Genomic DNA, 25,628 nt, shown 5'->3' with positions numbered 1-25,628 from the left:
TCAAGGCAGCATTCAACTACTCTTAACTATGAGACCATCTTTTCACTTCCTGCACACTCCCCTGCCTCATTCACTATACACCCTCCTACTTCTGGAACAAATGAGGCAGGGTCCTATAGACAACAGCCTTCTTTAGTACACAGCCCCAATTCATCCTTACAGCAGGTCCACCTTGTGCATTGAATGAAATCAGGGGTCCTGCAAAAAAATAGTATGTAGCCACATAATTAAAGACTGTATACTAATACATACATACAAGGAAAATTAATTAAGGTTGCACTAGCATTTCCTAATTTTTTGAGCGTTTGGGCTTTGCAACAGTAATATTCTCTTATCATATTTTGTGTGGTTTCCTGGGTTTTTAAAAAAGCAAACTGAAAAAAAACAACAAATTTAATCATGTGGCCTTATATCGACATCCTTTCTATCCACTGCACACACTTCTGCCACTTCAGTTAATGCAGTAACTGATAGCTCTAATAAGTTACCCTCTACCTGGAGCAGCACAAGAGGGGGACTCAACACACTATTTCCACATAGGTTTTACAGATATTTGCTGACAACAAAGAGATGGTGAGATTCAGGAATCCTGAGTTCCATTCCGGGCTCTGGAGGGGCACATGTTCTAGTGGAAACAGACTCTTCTGCCATATCCCTTCCCCACCTATGGTTCATCATCCCAGTTTCCTGGCCCAGATAGTCCTAATCTGTCTCCTCCTACTCCCCTCACAGGCTTCCAGTCCCAGTCTCCCTCCCTGAGCTCCAGTTTGTTGTTTCTCTACTGCATTCCCAACTCCTTGTCTCCGTCTCACCACTTCCTGGCTTCTCTTCTCGGTCTCCTTGCCCAACCAGTCCCAGAATCTCCTTCCCCTACCTCTCAGTCCCACTTTCTCTTCTCCACTCCAGCCAGAGTCTCACTAAATTTATCACAATCTATTCCTTTCCTCTCCTGGCTCCAGCTGTTGTCACCTCTGCATTTATATCAGACAACATCTTCCTCTACACTGCCTAGGTCACAGCACAGCACAGAGAGCAGAAGAGAGAGACTCCCTACTTGCAGTTCCAGGATCTAGCTCCATCCTGGCCTGGAGCAGCAATTTCAAGGAGGTCCAGCACTGCTCCTGTAGTGCTGGGATGGAGGGAGCATGCTCAGTTGCTCTGTAGGGATGGTATATGCATAGTCTGAATAGCACTAGGAGCTGTGAGAGGCTTTATGCCTAGTGAGGATGGAGTCTTCAGAGATTTTTAGCTCCTAAAATAAAAAATATATCTGAAGATTTTTCAAAGGCTTATAACTGCACCAAGTTTGGGCAGATTTTCACATGGAGGCAATAGACACATCCCTGACAGAGGCCACTCACTGACAAATTTCAATTTCCTTCTCCAAAGCATGGGGCTAATAGAAGTTTTCAAAGAAAAGGTCACCAGACTTTAACTTTAGCAAAACATCAGACTTTTCTCTAGCCTCATTCTCAGAAATGACTGAACCATTCTGGCTGAAATTTTTGGGGATCTAAATGAGATAATATGACCAGTGAGTTTTCCCTTATGCTCTCTATACAGACTACTAGCATGAAGCACACTACTAGTGCTTAAGTAGTAATGACAACAGAGTTAATGGAAACCACTATGCAGAGGCTTTCATTTATAAAGTCAGAAGAAGTATTCAAATATTGATGCTGCACATAAAACTTCATAACAGTCAATCAATTCCTATCTACAAGTAGTTATGAATCATTACATATGTCCAGTGACAAAGCAGTGCAGAATGAATTCTAAGCAGAAACTGGACAGTTTGGGACCACACAAATACGGCAATTTGTTGTTCTTGTTTTAAAGGAGGGATGCTCAAAGCAAAAGCCAAGAACTAAATGCAGCCTTAGTCCCCACACTTCCTATCAATGCAAAGAGAAGATAAACCTGACCAACACCAGGTTTTCACTGACCCATCAGTAAGTCTGTAAAGCAATTTAAAGATTTAGTAGCACTAAGTAGTATTGCTGCTATTGCTGGTGAACTCAAACAAGCAATCTTTATTCAGCAAGGGAGATTCCAAAACAAGCTACCCTGGCTTGTACACATTTACATTTGCTAAAATAATTATGTAAGATTTATATACAAATTACGTGCACCCTCAGTGTTACAAAGTTTGGGTACCCTCAGTTCAAATCACAGCAGAAAAAACCCCTACGGAAATGAAAAGCAGAATTCTGAAAATAAGTGCCACGCTATTCCCAAGATTACTGGTGTGCCACTGAGATGACTCCATAGAGCGGCTACAAACAGACTATGGGGAACTCTCAATGCACTGTTCCCCATAGAACTTCATTAACAGACTTATGATTTAATTAGTGCTAGAAAATTATTTTGCAAGGGACCAGCATGCACATTTCCCCTTGGAACACTATTACTGGCTGGCTGCTCCCTGGGCACTCGAGAAAGGTTGTGTTTAACAGTACTACCAAGTTATTCCTCCTAAGGGAGAGCTAACTAATTTACTGTGCTGATACTCATTTGCCCTATCAGATAAATACATCAGGTTATTCTATTTGGTACAGTTTAAAAAGAAATCCTAAAAACAATCATAAAAGTCCCATAAGAAACTGCTCATTTATAGCTAGGGCCTCATGGATTCTGCGATGCTGTAGTGGCGGAATTTAAAATGGAATCCCCCCCATGCCTTGAAATCCACCTCCTGGTGTAAAATCTTAGCTTTCATTATTTAAAAATACGTTTCTAGCTCTTCATGGTGATGAGGATAACCATAAAAACACATGCTAAATGTAAGGGCATGTCTTCACGTACAGCGCGGCAGCTGCACAGCTGTGGTACTTTAGGCTATGTCTACACTGCCACTTTTGTCACTAAAACTTTTGTCGCTCAGGGTTGAGAAAAAACACACCTCTGAACAAGAAAAGTTTTAGCAACGAAAAGCATCAGTGTGGATACCGCTTTGTCAGCGGGACAAAGCTACCACCCCTCACTAGAGGTGGCTTTATTTTTGTTGCCAGGAGAGCTCTCTCCTGGCGACAAAGAGCAACCACATAGTGCACCTTACAACGGCATGGCTGCAGCGGCACAGCCATGTCGTTGTAAGGTGCACATTGTAGAAACAGCCTTAGTGAAGGTGTTCCTATGCCAACAGGAGAACTTCTCCTGTCAGCATAGTTAATCCACCTCCCTGAGATGCAGTAGTTATGTTGGCAGGAGAAGCTCTCCCACCAACACAGCGCTGTCTACATGGGGGGGTTAGATCAGTATAACTACGTTGCTCTGGGCTGTGGATTTTTCACACTCCTGAGCAACATAGTTATACCGACATAGGTCTGTAGTGTAGACCTGGTCGTAGTCAATATAATGACTGAATTTGCACAGGCAGAAAAAAATAGTTCAGAGGTGTGAACTGCCCCATTCATCTTAATGCTAAAACCCACAGATGACAATTTACATCATCATGTAACTAGATCACTGCTAGTCATTTTGGCAGAAACATTCAGCAAATGTAACTATCCTAAACCCAAACTGCCTCCACAGCTCCCAAGGCAGAAAATAGTAAAATAACATGGAGTTACTATACTATTATTAATTCTCATATTAAATATTTATATAATTAATACTTAAATATCAATGTTAATAGTCCATTAAAATTTAGGGATTTAAAATGTTATGGAGCTGCTGCGTAATTTCCAGTGTCAACACCAGAGTGCATGTACCAAAATTGACCTTCTAAAAGATTTTATGTCCAACTCACCACAGGTGTCGCTCATAGTAAAGAGAAGTTTATCTGGCTACACAGGTGCACATATTATGTCAGTATTTCTAACCAACATTTTAAAATACTTAATAAACTGCATAATTTTACAAGGACCTTAATTAAAACTGATACAGTCCTCAAATTAGGAATATGACAAAAAGTAATTAATTTCTCATTCTTATAGATAAAATTGTTCTTCTGAGATGGACTAGTGCAGCAAATCCTATTCATCACAAGACAAGTATCTGAAGTAATATGACACTGATGATAGTTTAAACTCATATCATAACAGCAACCACATGGGTCACCTGACAAAAATAACCACCTTAGCTGGGACAAAAGCAACTAGCAAATGAAGAAAATTTCAGTTAGTAAGATCTACTGTCCCCTTACAGTAATATCTCCTGGAAATTTGTATTTGGACAGAAGGTAAGGTTTCATTAACAAATAAAACCCCCACTCTTTCTTGTTGTGAAGACAACCTTCAAAAATTAAACTGGCAAACTATTTTGTTAATTCTGCAACAAGAAACTAACAATGGCACCAGGAGAGGTTTCAGATGTCCCTATTTATTTCCAACATATTAAGGAGAGTTGGAAAAAAAAGATCTATTTATTTTACATGAACAAGTAAAATATAAATGATACTGTGCCAAGTCAATACAGAAGATGTAGTTTATACACACACACAAATAAGAACAGCATGTATTATTGTGATTTCATATATCAAGGTCATTTGTCTTTTGCATAGCAGGCACAAATAAATCATCTTAGTACAGCCTAGTGGAACCTTATTAAAGAGAAGAAAAGACAATTTAGGAATATTTAAAAAGCTTTATGGAATATAATGGCGGTCAAATATGAATGAATGCCCACAGAAGAGGGTGGGCAGTGAAAGCATCACATGAGGAGATAGAGATGACACAAGTGTTTTTTTTATTAAAGATATCTTTAACTTTTGTGAAATATTTGTGGAGAAAATATTTTAAAAGGTGCATTAATCAAGGAGTGTGTAATAAAGCTATCAAAGGAGGAAAAGAAAACACAAACCATAACTAACAAGAAGAGTGAAAGAAATATGATGAGCTACATGCTTTGTAGATAAGATACAAGTTAAAGCAACATGCAGATAAAGGGATGGGTAACAACCAGAAGCAAAGGAATAGAGCGGTAGAGTGAGTGTGTCTTGTTTGTTCCATATTTTTCAAACTTATCTTCGTCTTTTGTATTCCTGCATTTTTTAGATAGTGCACCAATCTTCCCATTGTTCATACGGAAAACAGTGGGTGCGCAGTTATTCACATGAACCTGCAGTAGCATCCTGAATCCTCTGTCTTTGCTGTGGGAATTGGGACAGAGCTCTGGTTCTACCACTACTTGAATCCACCAGCCACTCTCACCCAAGCAGCAAGGGAGACAATAGCGTAACTGATACAGAGACCATTTGAGCCTTATGCTGGAGCAGCAACTATGGAGACTAGAGATGGAGGAGGAGGAGGATTTCTTTTTGTTCTGATGTGAGAAACTCCATGGTACACAGGCAAACTGCTCAGGTTATCCATTAGAGACAGGATTTGGGAATAGGAAATTCACACCTTATACTATTCCAATCTGTCTGTTCTACTGGAAATATATTAGACTCCTTTAAGTAGTCTCAATTAGTATTGATTTGGTTTCAAGTGGAGGATCAGAAACCACATGAATCAGAACAGACTAATATATTTGCTGCTTTGTTCCAATATCTCAAATCAATTGGAACCAGATAATTTTCACCTGGAACTGCCACTAGAATGCAGATTTAGGAAGACAGCACTGCATCAATTCACATTCAGAATGTTTTCCTCATAGCCACAAAGGACAGAAATATATATTTTTAATTTAAACTGATGGCTAAGCCTTCCCCACACAAGAAAGTTTTCTACTTATCGCTATCATGTTAAGCACTCCCAATTTAAACAAAGCTTATAAATAGGCTTGGCAGAATTCAATTTTTGTAATTTCAACAAATAATATCAATGTTTATTGTCAAGCATTTTTTTCTAGATTTATTTATTTAAATTTTCAATTGCAGGAAATTATGGGGAAGAGATTAGACAATGGGGGGTTAGAAAATAAATTACTTAGGGTATGTCTACACTAGGGGATTTTTCCGATTTTACATAAACCGGTTTTGTAAAACAGATTGTATAAAGTCGAGTGCACGCGGCCACACTAAGCACATTAATTCGGTGGTGTGCGTCCATGTAGTGAGGCTAGCTAGCGTCGATTTCTGGAGCGTTGCACTGTGGGTAGCTATCCCATAGTTCCCGCAGTCTCCCCCGCCCATTGGAATTCTGGGTTGAGATCCCAATGCATGATGGTGCAAAAACAGTGTCGCGGGTGATTCTGGGTAAATGTCGTCACTCAATCCTTCCTCCGTGAAAGCAATGGCAGACAATCATTTCACGCCCTTTTTCCCCTGGATTGCCCTGGCAGACGCCATAGCATGATAACCATGGAGCCCATTTTGCCTTTTGTCACTGTCACCATGTATGTACTGGATGCTGCTGACAGAGGCAGTAATGCAGTGCTACACAGCAACATTCATTTGCCTTTGCAAGGTAGCAGAGATGGTTACCATATCTACTGCACCATCTGCCATTGTAAATTGGTGATGAGATGACGGTTATTAATTATTTTCTACCGTTTGCAATTCAAAATTGGCGATGACGGTTATCAATCATTTTGTACCATCTGCTGCTGTCATGGGTGCTCCTGGCTGGCCTCGCTGAGGTCAGCTGGGGGCGCATGGACAAAAATGGGAATAACTCGCCTGGTCATTCCCTTCTTTATGTTTTGTCTAAAAATAGAGTCAGTCCTGCCTAGAATATGGGGCAAGTCTACTAGAGAGCCAGAGAGCACAGCCGCTCCGCGTCAGAGCCCGAGATCCCGCAGAAATGATGAGCGGCATGCCATTCTAGAGGGTGCCCCTGCAAAAACCCCACCCGTTGCTTCCCTCCTCCCCCAACCCTCCTGGGCTACCGTGGCAGTGTCCCCCCATTTGTGTGATGAAGTAATAAAGAATGCAGGAATAAGAAACACTGACTTTTCAACGAGATAAAATGAGGAGGAGGCAGACTCCAGCTGCTATGATAGTCCATGCAAGACATTAAAGGGTGGGGGGGAGAGGAGCACAGCCTCCCGCTGCTATGATAGTCCAGGGAGTACAGAATCTTTTCTTTAGACACGAAAGGCAGGGGCGGGGACTGATGGAGCTTAGGCTCCAGCTGCTATGATGAGGATGGGTACCAAGCATTTTGTACTGTCTGCCAGGAATGACAGGGAGTCATTCCCATTTTTACTCAGGCGCCCCCAGCCGACCTCACCTAGGCCAGCCAGGGGCACTCACGGGATGATGATGGTTTTCCACCATTTTGTACCATCTGCCATCAGGAAAGGAAGGGGAGGGGATGCTGCTGTTCAGCACCGCAGCACCGCATCTACCAGCAGCATGCAGTAGACATACGGTGACACTGAAAAATGGCAAGAAATGATTTTTTTCCCTTTTCTTTCATGGGGTGGGGTGGGGGGGTAAACTGACGAGATATACTCTGAACCACCCTGGACAATGTTTTTGATCCTACAGGCACTGGGAGCTCAGCCAAGAATGCAAATACTTTTCGGAGACTGTGGGGACTGTAGGATAGCTGGAGTCCTCAGTCCCCTCTCCCTCCCTCCATGAGCATCCATTTGATTCTTTGGCTTTCCGTTACGCCTGTCACGCAGCACTGTGCTGAGTCCCTGCTGTGGCCTCTGTCTATCATAGCCCGGAGACTTTTTCAAATGCTTTGTCATTTTGTCTTCTGTAACAGAGCTCCGATAGACCAGATTTGTCTCCCCATACAGCGATCAGATCCAGTATCTCCCATATGGTCCATGCTGGAGCTCTTTTTGGATTTGGGACTGCATGGCCATCTGTGCTGATCAGAGCTCCATGCTGGGCAAACAGGAAAAGAAATTCAAAAGTTCGCCGGGCTTTTCCTGTCTCCTGGCCAGTGCATCTGAGTTCAGATTGCTTTCCAGAGCGGTTGCAATGGTGCACTGTGGGATACTGCAAGGAGGCCAATACCGTCGATTTGCGGCCACACTGACCCTAATCTGACATGGCAATACCGATTTCAGCGCTACTCCTCTCGTCGAGGAGGAGTACAGAAACTGGTTTAAAGAGCCCTTTATATCTATATAAAGGGCCTCGTTGTGTGGACGGGTGCAGGGTTAAATCGGTTTAACGCTGCTAAATTCGGTTTAAACGCGTAGTGTAGACCAGGCCTTAATCACAGTAATCATGGAGATTCAAAAAGTTAAAGCTTTATAACCATTAATTTATAAACTCTCAACATCATATGTCAAAATATAATATCCTTAAATCAATCTAGTAAGTTCTCAAGCAGCATTTTTCTTACTTTGCCTATATGTATACATCTATCGTCATTGCAGAAATATTTTTTCGTATGTGCGAGCGCACGTGCGCAGTGAAACAGATGATTAGATTTTTATCAGTAAATGTTGATAATACTTCCAACCCTAATTATAAAGTATTGCATGATGCCCGTAGCACTTTAAAATCTAATATTTGCCAAACAGTAAAAAACCCTGACCATATCCAAAATGAAACATTACATACTTTGAACGCCCAGTGGAATTTATGCGATGCTTATTGTTCCCTCCATGTTCCAGAGCACCTCCGTTTAAACCAGAAGGAGATTTGTTCCCTACAGTGTCTCGTTTGAAAGAATTTTCTTGGCTTGTAAAAGTGGAAATTTCCAAACGTTCCTGGGAATAGGTGAAAGAAACAAACAAGTAAAAGGATTGCTTCTGTCCTCAAAATGCATGGATTAACTTCACTATGCATCCTGTAAAATCACCTAGACAAGGAAATGGTAGGTTTCCACTATGAGTACATATGTGAAGTTGGGGAACAAGATTGAGAATCGGAAGGTTTCAACATTATGCATTGGCATGAACATGAAGTCATTTCATGTTGAAATTGGTTATAGATTAGCTTTATTTAGTCTGTTTGATATCTTTCACTTGGATAAATTAATACAGAATGTCAGTGCCCTCAGAAGATACAATAAGATAGATTAAATTCAGTATATACCAAATTAATTTCAGAAGCAACAGCTATACTTCAAGAACAAAAATATTTAAATTTATGAATACCCATCACAAATATTTCATAGAGAAAATTAAGAAAGCATGTGATACAAATGTATTCATTTTATTCTCCTTAGTTTTTATAATAATGTGCTATAGTGCTTACAGCAAATATTACAAAGTGTTCTTGCACATTAGGTTAAAAACAATACCTGTTTTGCCATTTCTTTCTTTTTTCTTCCTTCTCTCTTCTCCTCCTCCCTTCTCTGAATCTCATCAAGAATTTCACGTTGCTGAAATACATTTTACTGGTATCAGAAATGTGAAACAAACAACAATCTTTAATTTTACTTCTGAGAAAAAAGCTAAAGTATTGATTTTTCAAGGATTTTTAAAAGGATCTACTAATCCCAGATGCAAAAATAAAACAGTCAAATCACTTTCTTAGCTACTTCAAGGAAATGATAACAATTCCACGTTAAAGAGAAGGAGAGTGTTATCAAAAGGAAAATTACTTTCAAAGACATAGCCTCTTAATGATGCTAAAAAAATCAAGTTTTAGGCACGAATTTATTATACTCCAAAACAGAGTTACTGCAGGTATGTAAGGAGATGTGGTATGAAGACAAGACCAGTTTCCAGGATATCTGGTGTTCTGGTGTGAGCTAACACAACGACTCCCTTTGTAGTCAAAGATGAAATGCACTTCAAAAATTTATATGGTCCCACTTATAAATAAAACTTTATATAGAAAATGGTTTACAATAGATTAATAATAATTGATGTCCATAATAAGGTCATAACAAGTAATATGCATTACTGATGGCTATAAGCACACCAGAAAAAAAGGTGTTATTGATGACTATAAGTCATTGTTATAAGAAAGCTATTACCCTGTTGCATTGTAACAATCTATACCAACTGATTAGCCATTTATAAAAATATCTATTTACTAGTAACCTTTATAAACTATTGTAACGCTCTCTACCTCAGGGCAACACCCAGCACCCCCATGTTCATCCTTGCAAAATGACTGAGTGGTATCCAATGCAAAGTTTGTCATGATGGGTGTCTTCGTAAGGCTCAAGATGAACTGAGTATTGTTGTTACAGTAATGTTCTAGGTTATAATTTCATGTATATAGTTATGAGGCTGAAAACATATCTCCATGGCTTAAAGCAAGCCCAGGGAAAAACTCTCCAAAAGCAGAGCACCAGTTCACACCTCATCAGGGCATGTACAGGACAAACCCAGCACAGCCCCACAGGAACAAAGGACACTGGCCTAGGCAACAAGAGAGATCTGTTGGAGTCTCGAGTGAGTCACCCCACTTCTTTGGTCAGTTTGGGACTGCAATGGGGTAATGCTCACTTGACTCTAAAGGGGCCGGGGTGGGGGTGGGGGGAAAGAGGGGGAAGCAAGAGGGAAGAAAGGACATGATTAAAGGGAAAGATGTTTGCCATGCTCTTCTTCTCTCTTCCACCAAGTGACTGAAGCGCTGATCAAAGAGGAGAGCCTGGCTGAAGAGCAACCAGCAAGCCTGTAGTGAGAAGCATCTAAGTTTTTAAGGACACTGAAAGTGTTAAGGTCAGCTTAGAATGCATTTTTCTTTTATTTCACTTGACTAAATCTGACTTCTTATGCTTTGACTTATAATCACTCTAAATTTATCTTTGTAGTTAATAAATCTGTTTGTTTATTCTACCTGAAGCAGTGCGTTTGGTTTGAAGCACGTCAGAGACTCCTCTTGGGATAACAAGCCTGGTACATATCAATTTCTTTGTTAAATTGACAAACTCATATAAGCTTGTAGTGTCCGGCAGGCTGCAGGCATAACCGGACACTGCAAGACGGAGGTTCCTAGGGTTGTGTCTGGGACTGGAGATATTGGATAGAGTCATTTGGTTGCACAATTCAAAGAGCAGCTTACATGCCATAGGCTGTGCGTGAACAGCCCAGGAGTGGGGGTTCTCACAGCAGAGCAGGGTAAAGCTGGCTCCCAGAGTCAAGGATTAGAGGGACCTAACAGATCACCAGTCCAGATAAAACCAGAGGGAAACGTCACAACTAGTTATATATAAAGGATACACTTATAAAGGTTACATATTCATAACAAACAATGAGAAAATGAACATTTTAATTCTTTTACCTCCTGTTCTTCTCTTCTCTTAGCTTCTTGCATCCGACGCTGTTCTTCCTGGGCCAGTCTCTCTTGTTCCTTTTGCTGATTTTTTAGCATTTCTTCATGAAAAGACTTAGAGGGTGGCTTATTATATTCACTGAGAAATGACTGTATGTGGTCCGCAAGTTCAAATATCATCACCTAAAAAAAGAGGTAAACACAAATGACACCGTTTTCAAAACAGTTCAAAATACAAAATGATATAGTAATGAGGCTTTAGAAAAGCAATAAAGTCAGTAGATTCTCATTGATAATGCTCAGTTAGTTATTATGAGAATTTAACACATTTCTCCTTATACCACTGTCTGTCAGAGCTATGGTTATTAACTGTGACGTGATAGTCACTAATAGGGCATCAAAGAGAGCTTTCTCAAAAAAATGCACTAATTTCATTACAAATATGCAAACACTCTCCTGGATAAAACATAACAACTTCTAAACCAAATTATTTTAATGGTATTAAGAACAAAAGAAAATATATAAAAAAAAAAGAACGGCCATACTGGGTCAGACCAAAGGTCCATCAAGCCCAGTATCCTGTCCTCTGATAGCGGAAAATGGCAGGTGCCCCAAAGGGAATGAATAGATAGGTTATCATCAAGTGATCCATGCCCTGTCACCCAATCCCAGCTTCTGGCAAACAGAGGCTAGGGACACCATTCCTGCCCATCCTAGCTAATAACCATTGATGGACGTATCTTCCATGAATCTATCTAGCTCTCTTTTGAACCCCATTATAGTATTGGTCTTCACAACAGCCTCTGGCAAGAAGTTCCAGAGGCTGACAGTGTGTTGCATAAAAAAAATAGTTTCTTGTGTTTGTTTTAAACCTGCTACCTATTAATTTCATTTGGTGGCCCCTTGTTCTTGTATTATGAGGAGCAAATAACACTTCCTTATTTATCTTCTCTATATCACATATGATTTTATAGCCCTCTATCATATCTACCCTTAGTTGCCTCTTTTCCAAGCTGAAAAGTCCGAGTCTTATTAATCTCTCCTTATATGGAAGCCATTCTATACCCCTAATTATTTTTATTGCCCTTTTCTGAACCTTTTCCAATTCCAATATATCTTTTTTGAGATGGGGCTACCACATCTGCATGCAATATTCAAGGTGTGGGCATACCATGGATTTATATAAGAGCCATATGATATTTTCTGTCTTATTATCTACCCCTTTCTTGATGATTCCCAACATTCTGTTCACTTTTTTGACTGCTGCTACACATTGAGTGGATGATATCGGAGAACAATCCACATGACTCCAAGAGCTCTTTTTCTTGAGTGGTAGCAGCTAATTTAGACCCACAGTTAGGATTATGTTTTCCAATGTGCACTACTTTGCATTTATCAACATTAAATTTCATCTGCCATTTTGTTGCCCAGTCACCCAGTTTTGTGAGATCCTTTTGTAGCTCTTCACAGTCTGCCTGGCACTTAACTGTCTTGAGTAATTTTGTATCGTCTGCAAATTTTGCCACCTCACTGTTTACCTCTTTTCCCAGATTGTTATAAAAATGTTAAATAGGACTGAGCCCAGTACAGATCCTTTGGGGACACAACTATTTACCTCTTTCCGTTCTGAAAACTGACCATTTATTCCTACCCTTTGTTTCCTATCTTTTAACCAGTTACCAGTCCAGGAGAGAACCTTTCCCCTTATCCTATGACTGCTTATTTTGCTTAAGAGCCTTTGGTAAGGGACCTTGCAAAGGATTTCTGAAAATCTAAATACAGTATATACCCAGGATATCCTTTGTCCACAGGCTTGTTGACCTCCTCAAAGAATTCTAGTCTTCTTCTGTACATCGTCAAAAAACATTTAATTCTATAAAATGCAAGCCATTTAGTGTATCTATAGCTGCATATTATTGTCCATGTTGCTGAGAACATATTGTTTATTTATTTGCTTTTATTAAATTGTGATCTTCTCTCTGCAAGCCTAATCCAGAGTTACAGCTGTAGAACCACTTTGGTGGTGACCACTTTTCATCATCTAGGGTAACTTGGGATCCTGCTGAAAGACAGCTCATCTCAGTTCCAACTTTTATGCAGATTGACACTTAAAATCAACACTGACAAAGTCAGCAAGGCACAGTTCCCTCTCACTAAAAACCATTTTCTATAAATAAAATGAAAAGGCCAGATGGACAGCTTTGATAAATGAATCCCTACATTCCTTAAATAAAGCAACATGGACAGTGAAAGGTAGTGCAAGCTTCCCCAATATGCCTCAACCATGCTCTGGACTAGAGAAACTGCTTCTGTGTGCTCAGAGAGCACATCAGTTTCTAAAGACCACCCAGTTGTTAGCCTTCCTGAGACTGCAAAAAATGTGTCAACTGAGTTGATGATGATTATATTATAAGCATTTGCTACAAACATTAAGCGCAGCAGTTCCTTCACCATCCAATAGGAATGGGATTGAGACTACTACCTAATTACACCGCTTGGCCTGTCAAATGATAATAATTTTCAGTCACTGCCAATTTTGGCTGGATATGAACTGATGACCAGACTGACCAAGTCTCCCAATAGGTCAAGGACACTGCCGTTCGCAAGCAAAAAAACTCCTGACTCCTGACTTAATAATGTTATCACTGGAATATCTACCTTATCCAGAATCATGTGTGTTGGCCACACATGCATCAGCCTCTTGTGCTCTCTCTGAGTCAAAGACAGAAACTGATACGCTGTGTGGCTGACACATAAGATTCTGGGTAATGTAACTGACCTTTGCTATGCTTCTGCCAATGGGAATGTGGGAGGGGCAGCATCGGCCGCCAATGGTAGGACAAGGAGAGCATGAAGCGGGGGGCATGGTGGCAAAAGCATACTGCCCAGGCAATGCAAGATAGAGGCAGATACTGAAAGGTGGGTCAGAAGGTCAATATGTCAGGGACGGGACTATGCCCCATTCTTCTCCAGGCCTTGACTGCAGGAGGGAGAAGATGGATGGCAAAGGTTCAGAGATGGGGAACAGCCCCAGTCACCTAGGGCCTCAATGCAGCAAGGGGGGTTCAGAGATCAGGCAGGGTGGTTCATGCCCCATTCTCCCCAGGCTTTTTGGTACAGCAAGAGGGGGATGAAGGAGGGATAATGCCCTATCCTCTTCCAGGACACAGGGGAGCAGGGAGGGGGTAGGCCCAGGGGGTTTTGTTCTGCTGCAAGCATCCTGCCAAGAGCGAGCACCTTTTCTCCATTTTACCAGGTGTAACTATGGCCATGCTTCCCTGACCACTGCCAACAGCCATGTTTACTATAGCCCCAATGGAGTGGGGCCCAGAGGGGGAGGCAGCTGGAACTCTGCTCACCTTGTTGTGTATTCTATAGAGTACAGGGCAGTGTACTGGCTGGGATGAGAAAGACGGAACAGGGATATTAGTGGAAGGACTGTGGAGACATTGGAAGGATGGGATGCCCCTGGAAGTTAATCTGAAAAATGTTGGCCAGTATGCTGATGACCTAGGATGAAAGGCCATTACCTGTCCCATACACCATCTAGTAATAGCCCTTTCAAATCAATTAACCTGTTGAGTGAAAAAGACTATCAACTCTCCAAAATGAAAGCAACAGCACAAAGAGGATTTCACCTTTTCAGCTGAGTGATCTACTGATAAACCCATAGCATGGAGTTTGGTTTCAATTCAGGTGTGCATGTAACAGCACATTAAACTGTCTGCCTACAGGGAACTGAAATTTCCAAGAATCTTAAATATTTAATCCCTGGATTGCTCATAATAATGATGCCAGAAGGCAGTGTGGAACAGAAGACATAGCACAACATGAACACATTGGTTTGTCCCATGCACAAAGCAAAACACTCTTCCTACAGCATCACTGAACTAAAAGCAAGTGCAGAGAGAGAGAGAGAGAGAAAGAAAATAAATAAGGTATTTTTTAGAATGTTTGTTTAGAAATAATGCTTTCCACTTACTGTTTAACACACCCTTACTTAGAGTAGGAAGATAAGGACCCTCCTTTGAGGGGTCCACATAGCGGACCACAATCTAATAAGCAGGCTGTCAGGGATCACCCTCCCATTCTTGATAGTAAGGATAACCCTGATTCATGATTGCATAATATATTCCTGTAGCAAGTACAGGAAATTGCTCACATGGAACAGTAATATTAGGAAATTATTTGATTATTTTAGCGCTTTTAATGTGATAGAGCAGCTAGAAGGAAGGAGGAATATCAACATGATGTGACCAGTCACTTCTCCGAGGACCACCAGCAAGCACACAGGGGACCATCCCGGTGCACAGATCGCAGTCTGAGAACATCTGCCTTAAATGAAAGCAATATTTGAACTATCATTAACACATTTATTATAAAAATCAAGAGTACAATGTTGAACTGTTAATTCCTAGAAGGTACCAAAAAGTTTTGTAGTAATAATTCAGTACTAAACACAATTTGAATGAAAAATTATCTAAAATAATTCTTATGAAAGTATTATTCATCAAAGAACATATTATGTATGTATCAGAGAACATATTAAAAATAATAGAACAAGAATATGCTGTATAAATGGAAAAAGAGGTATATGTGCCAAGTGAACTGGCATATGGACATAGAAAAATGATAGCAAAAATATTCTCCTGTTTTAATACATTGTAGAAGTTACTGTTGCTTAATTTTTTTTTCTTTTTCAAGGTTAAAACAAGCAAGTTAAACACAAACATATTTATATGTAAAATATGCACACACACATAAGAAATGCATATTGCAAAACACAACTTTTACAAAAGGCTTCCACATTCATTGTCAACCATTTGGATCATTTCAGTCCATATTCAGTCTACATGGATACTGAGTTTGGAAAACGTTTACATTGTTGCTTGTAGTTAACATACTTGAAGTGTTTATTAAAATCTGAATAAAGTAAATACAAAATCTATATTTTGTAGTATATAAATAATCAGAATATTTAGCTCCTGTCTAACTAGTACTTTTCATGCATAGATCTCAAAGTGCTTTACAAAAGGTCAGTATTAATATCCCCATCTTACAGATATGGAAATTGAGGCACACTTCCATGACCTGACCAGTAGAGTTGGGGTTAGAATCCAGATCTCTTGTCCCACAATCTACTGTTGAATGCACCAGACCACACCGCCTTTGCCTTCACCAAGTAAAAAGTGTTTTTGACTAAACAGTTACAATGAATTTTAATTTCATTGTAAAATCAACAAACTGTATAAAATCCTCTCAATTTTATACACTGCTTGTTACTTTATATAAATGACAAACATTCTAAGGATATGATCCCATAGTCCCTAGACAGGCAGCGAATGCAAACTCAGTCTCTATGTAGTTTATTTTTGCTGGATGCGCGCACTAAACTTTCCTGAGTTGAGAAACTATTATGGGAAGAACAGAACCGTCACCCTGCTTTACTATAATATATAATCACATTCTAGGTTTGATGTATTTGTAGTTCCTTATTTTGATAACATTTTACTATACATAATTTTCAACACTATTTATGATCAATTAGGCTTTTCACAAAGTGAGAACTCTTACCTCTCCACAGCGTTGTTTTGCCAAATCCTCTAGTCTGGATTTTAATAGATTAATGCTTTCATTCGACAAACCTTTTGCATTTTTCAGCTGTATTTCAGGGACACTGGAGAAAAGAGACCACAAGAAATGTTCTCTAATAAGGATAAGGTGTACAAACAGATAAGGAGACCCATATAGACCACACGACAGGTCAAGAAGACTTTTTTTTTTTTTTTTTTGCAGGAACCCAACCATTGTCATTCAACACCCAAACAAGTAATACTCTATCTACACGATTATAAAAAAGTTTTGCTTCACACTCAGCGTAATCCGAATTGCTTGCACACAAGTACTCAACAGTTTCAACTAGCAGAAGAATCATCATGGTAACTCCATAGTCTGTGACAACTACAGTTTTAACCCAATACATTTTTTTTTTTAGAGGGATGTACTGAAAATGCAGTATTTCTGGCATAAGATATGGCAGTTTTGGATTTGCTGATTTTCCTTTTTCTTTATGTAAGCAATATATAATTAGTCTGAGGAATACACTGCAATAAAGTACACTCAGATAAATAACGAACATTTTAAAAGAGACATTTATAGGAGTAAGAAAAACATCTGCAGTTATACTATCTTAAACAAAAATTATAATGGTTATCAAGCCGTATACTGAACGTATACTGAAATCATCACTTGGTCAGGAACAACAGTTCCCTTCCCATATGTTAGATCATTGCACAACTGGGTATACTATTTTTCTTTGAGGCATCTGACACTAGCCACTGTTGGTGGCAGATGGACTATTGGGCTGTTCTGACACAACAGTACTTGTCCAGAAAATTACTATCAAGGCCATACCCCAGTAGCAGCTGATCAACCACAACAACCACCCTTTTCATAATTCAAAGGAAATATCCATTAGCCCTCCAAAAGGCTAATTCAGCACAATACAGAACCAGCAGATGGTAGAACTATGACAAGCAGACAGTTTTAGAGTTGAAGATTTTGTTCCCTATTCAGCAAGGTACTGCATTAACTTTAAATTCATGAGTTGTCTCAATGATTTCAGTGGAAATACTCACATGTTTAAAGTTACACATAGGCTTAAATATCTTGCTGAATTAGTGCCTAAGTCTCCCATTGGCAGATGCATCTCTATTACTCACTGGCAGCTACATCACAGAACGTATGAGGATACTTCTATCTCAGATACATGTTTTCAGATGGATTAATTATAGAAATAAGGTTACTCACTTATATGCTTCAACACTATATGTCTAATGAATAGAGACACATTTAAATCAAGGCAAGAATAAGGGCAATGAACACAAAATGTTACACTTCAACTTTCATTTTTGTCAAGGAGAGAATAGAGAAAATATTAGACGACTATATTTTGATTTTCACTCACGTATCAGGGTAGGTTTGGGGACACTTGACCCACAAATCAACTTTGGCATAAACTTCATTGTCACCTGTCAAACCCCGAGGACGCAGAACTAAACTGATTTCCGGAGGTTGTTTTACCTAAAATATAAAACAAGGCTTTTAATTTAAGTAGGAATTAATTCAGGGAAGTCTCATCCTGTGTTATGCAGGAGGTCAGATTGGATGATCCCAATGATCCCTCCTGACCTTAAAAATCTATGAATTTATTTACAATTGATTAGTGAACATATGAACCAACTCCATTGATTATCTTATTTTAAACAGTTCAACCTTAGTTTATCCAGCCTATGTGGGAAGATTCATGGAATAAGTGGAGACAGAGATATTCTGAAGAAGTAGTGGCGTACCATGAGTCATATTTAGGTAATGAGTGAGGTTAAACAGTGGTTCACTATATTTTAAATGGAGAAAGGTATGTGAAAAGTGACTGGCATTTTTTTAAATAAATGGAATTTAGAGTTATTTGTGGAATGTCACAGACAGCATGTTAGAGGGGCATTCCACAAAGAAAGAACAGATTTAAAAGTTTATTAGAGAATGTTTAAATAAAAATCTAAACTTACACTTAGGCCTTGTCTACACTGCCGCTTTACAGCACTGCAACTTTCTTGCTCGGGAGTGTGAAAAAACAGCCCCCTGAGCACTGCAAGTTTCAGCGCTGTAAAGTGGCAGTGTAGACAGTGCTCCCAGCGCTGGTAACTATTCCCCTCGTGGAGGTGGTTTTTTTAAAGCACTGGGAGAGCCATGACTACGCAGCCACAGTTGTTAGTGAAGAATGCCCTCAGTGTTAGGCCTTCACAGCTTCCATATAACCCTGCTAGAGCACAGAGATGGAGCTTTTTTATTTTAGACATATTCGCAGAGTTTTGCTAACTACTATTTTCTCTCTTCCCTTTTCAGTTTTTTTAAATGTTTTTTGTAAACTGACAAAGTAAAGGTGGAAAAAGTACACAGAAACTTTTTGACACTGGGAGTCTGGATTTACTAAGGACAAAAGCCAGAAGAAATGTGAGTCATAGATGACAAACATGGTGGTAGAAAGGAAAGAAGAGGTAGCTGGAATGACAAAGGAAGAGCAACAAGAGGAAAACACAGGCTAGAAACATTCCAGTGCCCCCACCATGTTCCTCAGGGCCAGGAGTGTATGGGCTTGTCTACATGGGGACACTCAGGAAAGTTAATGTGACTCAACTACAGGTGTGAAGTTAATACACGTAAGTTAAAACATGTTAAACTACCTGTGGATTCACTATTCAGGAGTAAAGTAGCCTTAGTGCACTATAATTTAGGAAGGGATTAAGTCCATATTGAAAACATTGACCTCAAGTTTCAGTGAGAATCATGAGATATGGGGACTGGCAGATATAAAAGGTAAGGGATGGCAGTGATACTTTCAGAGACACTGCAGGCAGTCCCTTGAGTAGCAAAAGAAGGGAACAGGCGTGGGTAGGGATAAGTGAGGTTGGAAGTGGCGAGTCCAGCAGAGAAGTTTGTAGGAGTTGGGAACGGCAAAAAGGAAGGGCCAGGGCTGAGATGATATCACTGGAGGCGAGGAGGAAGCATTAGAGAATATGTGGGAAGAGACTATGACATCTAGAAGGGGAATGGAAAGAATTAGAGAAGAGTAGAATTATTAATCAATCAATCAGTTATCCTAAGAAACAATTATTGAGAAATTGAAAGTTAGTGTGAGCCAAATAATCAGGAAAATATTATATGGTGAATCAATTATAGTATGCAACAAATATACAGAGAAACAACAGTAATATGAATCAATGCAGAGAACCAGTTATGAGGTGAGTCAATTAAGCAAATAGGTATGCAATTAATCTATTAAGGAATTAATCAACTACAGAGGAAGTAAGAATGCTATTAATTAAAAAGTTGCATATGCAGAGTATTACTTAGAGATAGAATTAAAAAAGGGTGCTGAGGATTAATTATAAAGTCAGTTATATAGAGGGCCATCAAAGAATTGGAAGACAATGGGCGACCAGAAAGGAGGTTGAATGCTTCTGGTGTTCTTGAGAAATCAAGGACTTGGTGATGTCAGCAACCACGTTCTAAAAATGTTCTGAAGGCGTTCCCTGCTCAAAGACAGAAATGGTAGCTGGTCTTAGCAAGGGAATGAAGGGTCTCTCTCAGAACACCGCTGAGACACTAGCTAGGGTTAGAGAACTGAGTTACTCAAATAGGGAAAACAGTGAGGACTTACCTCCTAGTTTAATCTAGGAGTTACTCCGACCATCACAAGAGAAACACCACCAAAACTTTGTTAATCATGAATAAAAGTATATTTGTTAAGGATCATATAAGTTTAAAGACAGTTTACACAGCACACAATCCGTATTTTTATACACAGAACTGTCACTTTAGCAGCAACCTTTTGGGGGGAGCCAGTAATAAAAAATTCTAAGTGGCAATCCAAAATGATCTGTACTTTACACAGGCGTCTGGAAGAGATGGATGACGTTATTTATTCAGCATGAGAGTGGAATTATCCCATATACAACAATGTATCAGTTTAGGTGAGGATGGGAGGGGCTTTCCTTTAAAGTCAACCCCAAATTATCCTTTTATTTCATTTACATCATTCTAGAACATGCAGGTGATAATTCCCCGATGCCATCAAGTAAGTGTCATACATAGATGTCTTAGGTTAGCAGCAGCTTGATAGGGAGGGAGTGCCAGGGAAACTCATTCTTTCCTTGATAATGCATCCATTAGTTATGTTTAGAAACAGCTCTTGGGAGAAGAACAACAGGGCAATTCCCACTGCTGATCCCAGATCCCTATTAACAGTCTTGCTCATTTCTGTTTATTGATTACTATAGGCAGAATTTTCAAGTGGAGTTCCAGATGGAGGAAACTCATTTTAGCCTTTATTATAATAGAGAGTTTTAGCAAAAACTTCCCACCAACTTTCAATGGCAGCACCAGTGGCAACCTTGGTCTAGACACGGGGTCAGCAGCTTCTTAGTTAATTGTATTAATTAAGTTCAATATTAAAGCTACTCCTTGAAAAGTGTAATTAATACTGTGATAAAAAGTCCAGCAGTGGCTTGAGCTTTGGCTATAGCTGTAGCTAAACAGGAGGTCATTTTTGCTACAACTCCCTCGTGTAAACGTGGCCTGAAAGGCAGTCTGCTCAGTTTATCATTATTATAACTTTTCACTGTTCCTGTAGTGCCAACTCAGGGCTGGTAATGCTGGGTGTGCTAGCGGAGGCAGGCCCTGCCGCTTACACCCTGCTCCGCAGGCGAAGTAAGAAAAGCTTTGCCAGGTCTCCAAGAAAGGTCCCGCAGCGGTGCATGGAACTGGGCTGGGGGGACACACTCAGAAACGTGCAGCGCAGCGGCAGCTACAGACGCTTGCCTGACAGCGTGCCAGGAACAAGGCTCCCTCCCTTTACCGCACCCGGGGCTCTCGCGTTAACACCAGCTCCGGGGCCGTAAGGGAAGGGAGCCGCGCACATCTGGCGGGGCAGGCCAAGCAGGGACCGCCTTGCGCGCTGTGCGAGAGGATGTGGGGTAGCTCCAGCAGCGGGCAACACCCCCTCCATGCAGGTCTATGTGGAGAGCAGCAGAGCGACGCGGGGGCGCGACAGAGGGGCTGGAAAGCTCCCCCCGCCCCAGGCTCCTCGGAAGGGGGGAAGGGCAGGACAAGGGGACACCCCAGCAGGACACACTTTTTGTCGCAGCAGTGCCAGGCTAACCGGGCTCCCTTCAGGGCACCCCCCCCCACCCACGCGCCGGGCTCCCTGCGGGTGGCGGGGGCTCGGCCAGGCACCCACGCGGCCGCCCCTCGCGCTGGGCTGCCGCAGGCCGCGCAGCTCGCTACCTTCCAGGGCCGCTCCTGCCGCAGGTCTCGGAAGTCCTGCCCGTAGATGGACTCCAGCACCTGCAGCTCGTTCTCCTGGCGGAGCGGGTAACTCTCCGGGGCCTCCTCCGCCCCCGGCGCGCCGCTCACCCGGGCCATGTCAGCTCCGGCGGCTGCAGCGGGAGCCGCTGCCAGCCATGGCAGGGCCGCCGCCAAGCACTGGCCGCACCGGGCGCCTGCCACCGTGGAGGCAGCAGGGGCGCCAGCGAGAGCGCGGCCCTTCCACCTTGGGAGCCGGTCTCTGCTACAGGCCCCACCCGCCGCTGGTGCTGCCCCCCGCGGTCGCAGGAGGAGCCGCCGCCTCTCAGGCCCAGTGAAAAGAGGGCCTCCAGGGCCCCGCCACGGCCTCCCCCCTACAGCTCAGCCCCGGGACGTGTCCTGACATTTGCACAGCGCTTCTCCTGCTCAGCCCCAGATCCTCCCAGACCCCTCCTGGCGTCTGCCAGATGAAGGGGAAAGGAACAGGACTGGAGCACCCGCGGGGGAAATGATACTCTGAGCTTGACTGGAACTGGCTCTCAGAAAGTCCTCACTCTAAGACTGTAAATATTTCAAAGTCTGTTAGGTAAACGGATAGTTTCTAGTGTTTATGAACCTTAGAGATGTCTCATACATTATCTTTTGGGGGCGTGGGTGCAATTAAGATCGCAGCCCCATTTTGTTAGGTGCTGCGGAAGACATGGTCCCAGCCCCAGAAGCTTAATAAAATTCTGTTTCATGCAATGCATATTAAAGTTTCAAAGCTGTATTAAGTTCATGTTCTGTTGTAAACTTTTGAAAGAACCTAACATTTTGTTCAGATTTACAAACACTCCATTCCTTGAGGTGTTTGTAACTGAGGTTCTACTGTATTTTTAAGGTGCTTAGATATCCTCAGATGAAAATAATTATAGAATGGCAAAGTATGGTTACTATTAATAAAGACTATATTGTGCAAAATCTTGTTACATTGAAGAGCTGTTAATTCTTAAAATATTATTCCTTAATATAAGGAAACTAGATAAAATTCAGTAGATATCAAAATCATTGCAGAAGCAAATGTTATATTTCAGAAGTAAGAATCACTTAAAACTATCATGCTTACTCTGTCCTGACACATTGTTCTCAATGCTCGTAGTGTATCTCTGCAGATTTTTCTAGGGATAGGCACCAACTCTGTGTGTGCTCCGGGGCTGGAGCACCTGACCCACTGAAAAAAAAGAGTTGGTACTCAGCACACACTAGTGGGCCCCGCTGATAAGCTCCTCTGCTCCCCCCAGAGCCTCCTGCCCGCTGCTGATCAGCAGCGGGCAAGAGGTGCTAGAGGATATGGGGAGAAGCAGGGGCAGGAAGAGGCGGAGGGAGCGGGAAGGGGCAGGAGCAGAGTGGGCACAGCAAGAGGCAGAGCTGGGATGGAAAGGGGTGGAGTGGGGGCAGGGCCTGGGGCAGAGCGTGGGTGGAGCACCCCTGGGAAATCAAAGTTGGTTCCTGTGTTTCTGGGCATTCAGGAGTTGGACACACATTCTGCACTCTTTTCCTTTTCCAGGTAGTTACAACTCCAGGTAGTAAGATTCACCAGCAGGTACTAGACAGCCACCTTCTAATGCCTTCCTATATAAGGAATAGCAGAATGTGCTATTTGGTAGTAGTTGTCTCGTAGAATCATAGAATATCAGGGTTGGAAGGGACTTCAGGAGGTCATCTAGTCCAACCCCCTGCTCAAAGCAGGACCAATCCCCAACTAAATCATCCCAGCCAGGGCTTTGTCAAGCCTGACCTTAAAAACCTCTAAGGAAGAGGATTCCACCACTTCTCTAGGTAACCCATTCCAGTGCTTCACCATCCTCCTAGTGAAAAAGTTTATCCTAATATCCTAAACCTCCCCCATTGCAACTTGAGAGCATTACTCCTTGTTGTGTCATTTGGTACCACTGAGAATAGTCTAGATCCATCCTCATTGGAACCCCCTTTCAGGTCGTTGAAAGCAGCTATCAAATCCCCCCTCGTTCTCTTCCGCAGACTAAATCCCAGTTCCCTCAGCCTCTCCTCATAAGTCATGTGCTCCAGCCCCCTAATCATTTTTGTTGCCTTCCGCTGGACTCTTTCCAATTTTTCCTCATCCTTGTAGTGTGGGGCCCAAAACTGGACACCGTACTCCAAATTAGGCCTCACCAATGTTGAATAGAGGGGAATGATCACATCCCTCAATCTGCTGACAATGCTCCTACTTATATAGCCCAAAATGCCATTAGCCATCTTGGCACCAAGGGCACACTGTCGACTCATATCCAGCTTCTCGTCCACTGTAACCCCTAGGTCCTTTTCAGCTCCTTTAGGAAAAGCAGGCTCTGAGATCAGCCAGACAGGTTCTATACACACATGACTGCACCATTCTGAAGGGTAGACTCAAACGGTACCAACTACTCCTTCTCCATTTACATGCATCTTAAAAAGCCAATGACCCCTTCCAACATTCAGTATGGAAACAATTCTGATTCTCATCGAATGGTTAAATCACAGAACTGGGAGCCAGGAGATCTGGGTTCTATTCACAGTTCTGCCACAGACTCACTGGGTGACCTTGGCCAAGTCATTACACTTTTGTGCCTCAGTTTCTCTAACTGTAAAATCCTGACCTACTGTACAGAAGTGTTGAAAGGCCTTTGAGACTTCTATATACTAGAGAAATACACTCTGTTATTCTTTAACAACAGTTTCTGAGCCTCACTTTTCTATTTTAATTACTTGGAAGTATTTGCATGAAAACAATCTGGGTTTTAAGAATTTGTCCATTTGTGTTGTTCATTCACACAAAAGTAACCAATTTTGATGTCTCAGTGAATTAATGTCTAGATTATTGGTAATGCCACAGGCAGAAGATTGTAACATGAAATAGGGGAAAGAGAAGCAGAACAGGCAAACTCTTTAATAAGGTAGAAGAATACTGAAAATACTCTAGAAGAATAGAATTGTCTCTCAGTAGAATGGGCTTCAAAGTTTTTCATGCAGAATCAGCAATTGTTTAATTGTTCTGCACAATTATGTCCTTCCAAGTGCAAATAAGATATACATGTGTACACATGCAGCTGAGTTGGGATATATTACAGTAAAACCTCAGAGTTATGAACACCAGAGTTACAAACTGACTCAATCATGTGATGTTGCACTCTATAGGATTTTATTAAAATATGCTAATGGGTATGAATATAAGTAACTGGAATACGCTTCATGCAAAGGGTCTCTTGTAAGGTATCATTACAAAGTTTATAATCTACTGAGTGTGGTCATCCTATTTGTATAGATGTATCACTCTTGTATCTGAAACCAGAAATATAAAATATAACTCTGAGGGCCTATTGTAATTATGCAAAGCGTGGGCCATTAATGATGATTTAGAATCTTGATGGCTCCCATTAACCAGGACAATTGTCTGTAGATGGCTCTGTTTTACTTCTAAGCCTTCCTGTATAAGTATGTGCTGGCAAGTGGGTAATGAAAACTTACAATGACGTGATCATGTCATCTGAACTGGAATCCATCTTTAACCTGGTGCTTTTCCATTGAGAAGGACGGGGTGGGAATCCAGAGAGGGACAAAGGATTCCTGTTTTATGCAAAAGATATATAAGTGGGTGGAACAGAACAAAGAGGAGAGCCATCATGAGAAATCCTCTGGCTACCACCTGAGCTGCAACAAGGGCTGTACTAGGGGAAAGGATTGTGCCCAGACTAGGAAG

At 41.4% G+C, this 25,628-nt stretch overlaps 1 protein-coding gene across 4 annotated transcripts in view; it reads right to left on the bottom strand.

Annotated features, from left to right (window-relative positions):
- Positions 1–22,058, bottom strand: part of EIF2AK4 (eukaryotic translation initiation factor 2 alpha kinase 4) — a 75,322-nt gene extending 53,264 nt beyond the window's left edge. For 2 of the 4 annotated variants that reach the window (XM_030559428.1, XM_030559429.1), the window contains exons 1-6: positions 21,875–22,058; positions 17,997–18,112; positions 16,604–16,706; positions 11,039–11,212; positions 9,102–9,182; positions 8,417–8,565 (exon numbers count right to left, since the gene is read on the bottom strand). In XM_030559428.1, the coding sequence (XP_030415288.1) occupies positions 8,417–8,565; positions 9,102–9,182; positions 11,039–11,212; positions 16,604–16,706; positions 17,997–18,112; positions 21,875–22,012 (761 nt within the window). In that variant the 5' untranslated portion in view covers positions 22,013–22,058. Of the gene's footprint in view, positions 1–8,416; positions 8,566–9,101; positions 9,183–11,038; positions 11,213–12,818; positions 13,089–16,603; positions 16,707–17,996; positions 18,113–21,874 lie in introns of those variants that run through there. The other 2 variants (XM_030559432.1, XM_030559431.1) reach the window with 2 other exon arrangements.
- Between the last annotated feature and the right edge of the window lie 3,570 nt (positions 22,059–25,628).

The sequence above is a fragment of the Gopherus evgoodei genome, chromosome 4 (genome assembly GCF_007399415.2).
Source record: "Gopherus evgoodei ecotype Sinaloan lineage chromosome 4, rGopEvg1_v1.p, whole genome shotgun sequence".
Classification (NCBI taxonomy): Eukaryota; Metazoa; Chordata; order Testudines; family Testudinidae; genus Gopherus; species Gopherus evgoodei.
This window is presented reverse-complemented; position numbering and strand designations above follow the sequence as displayed.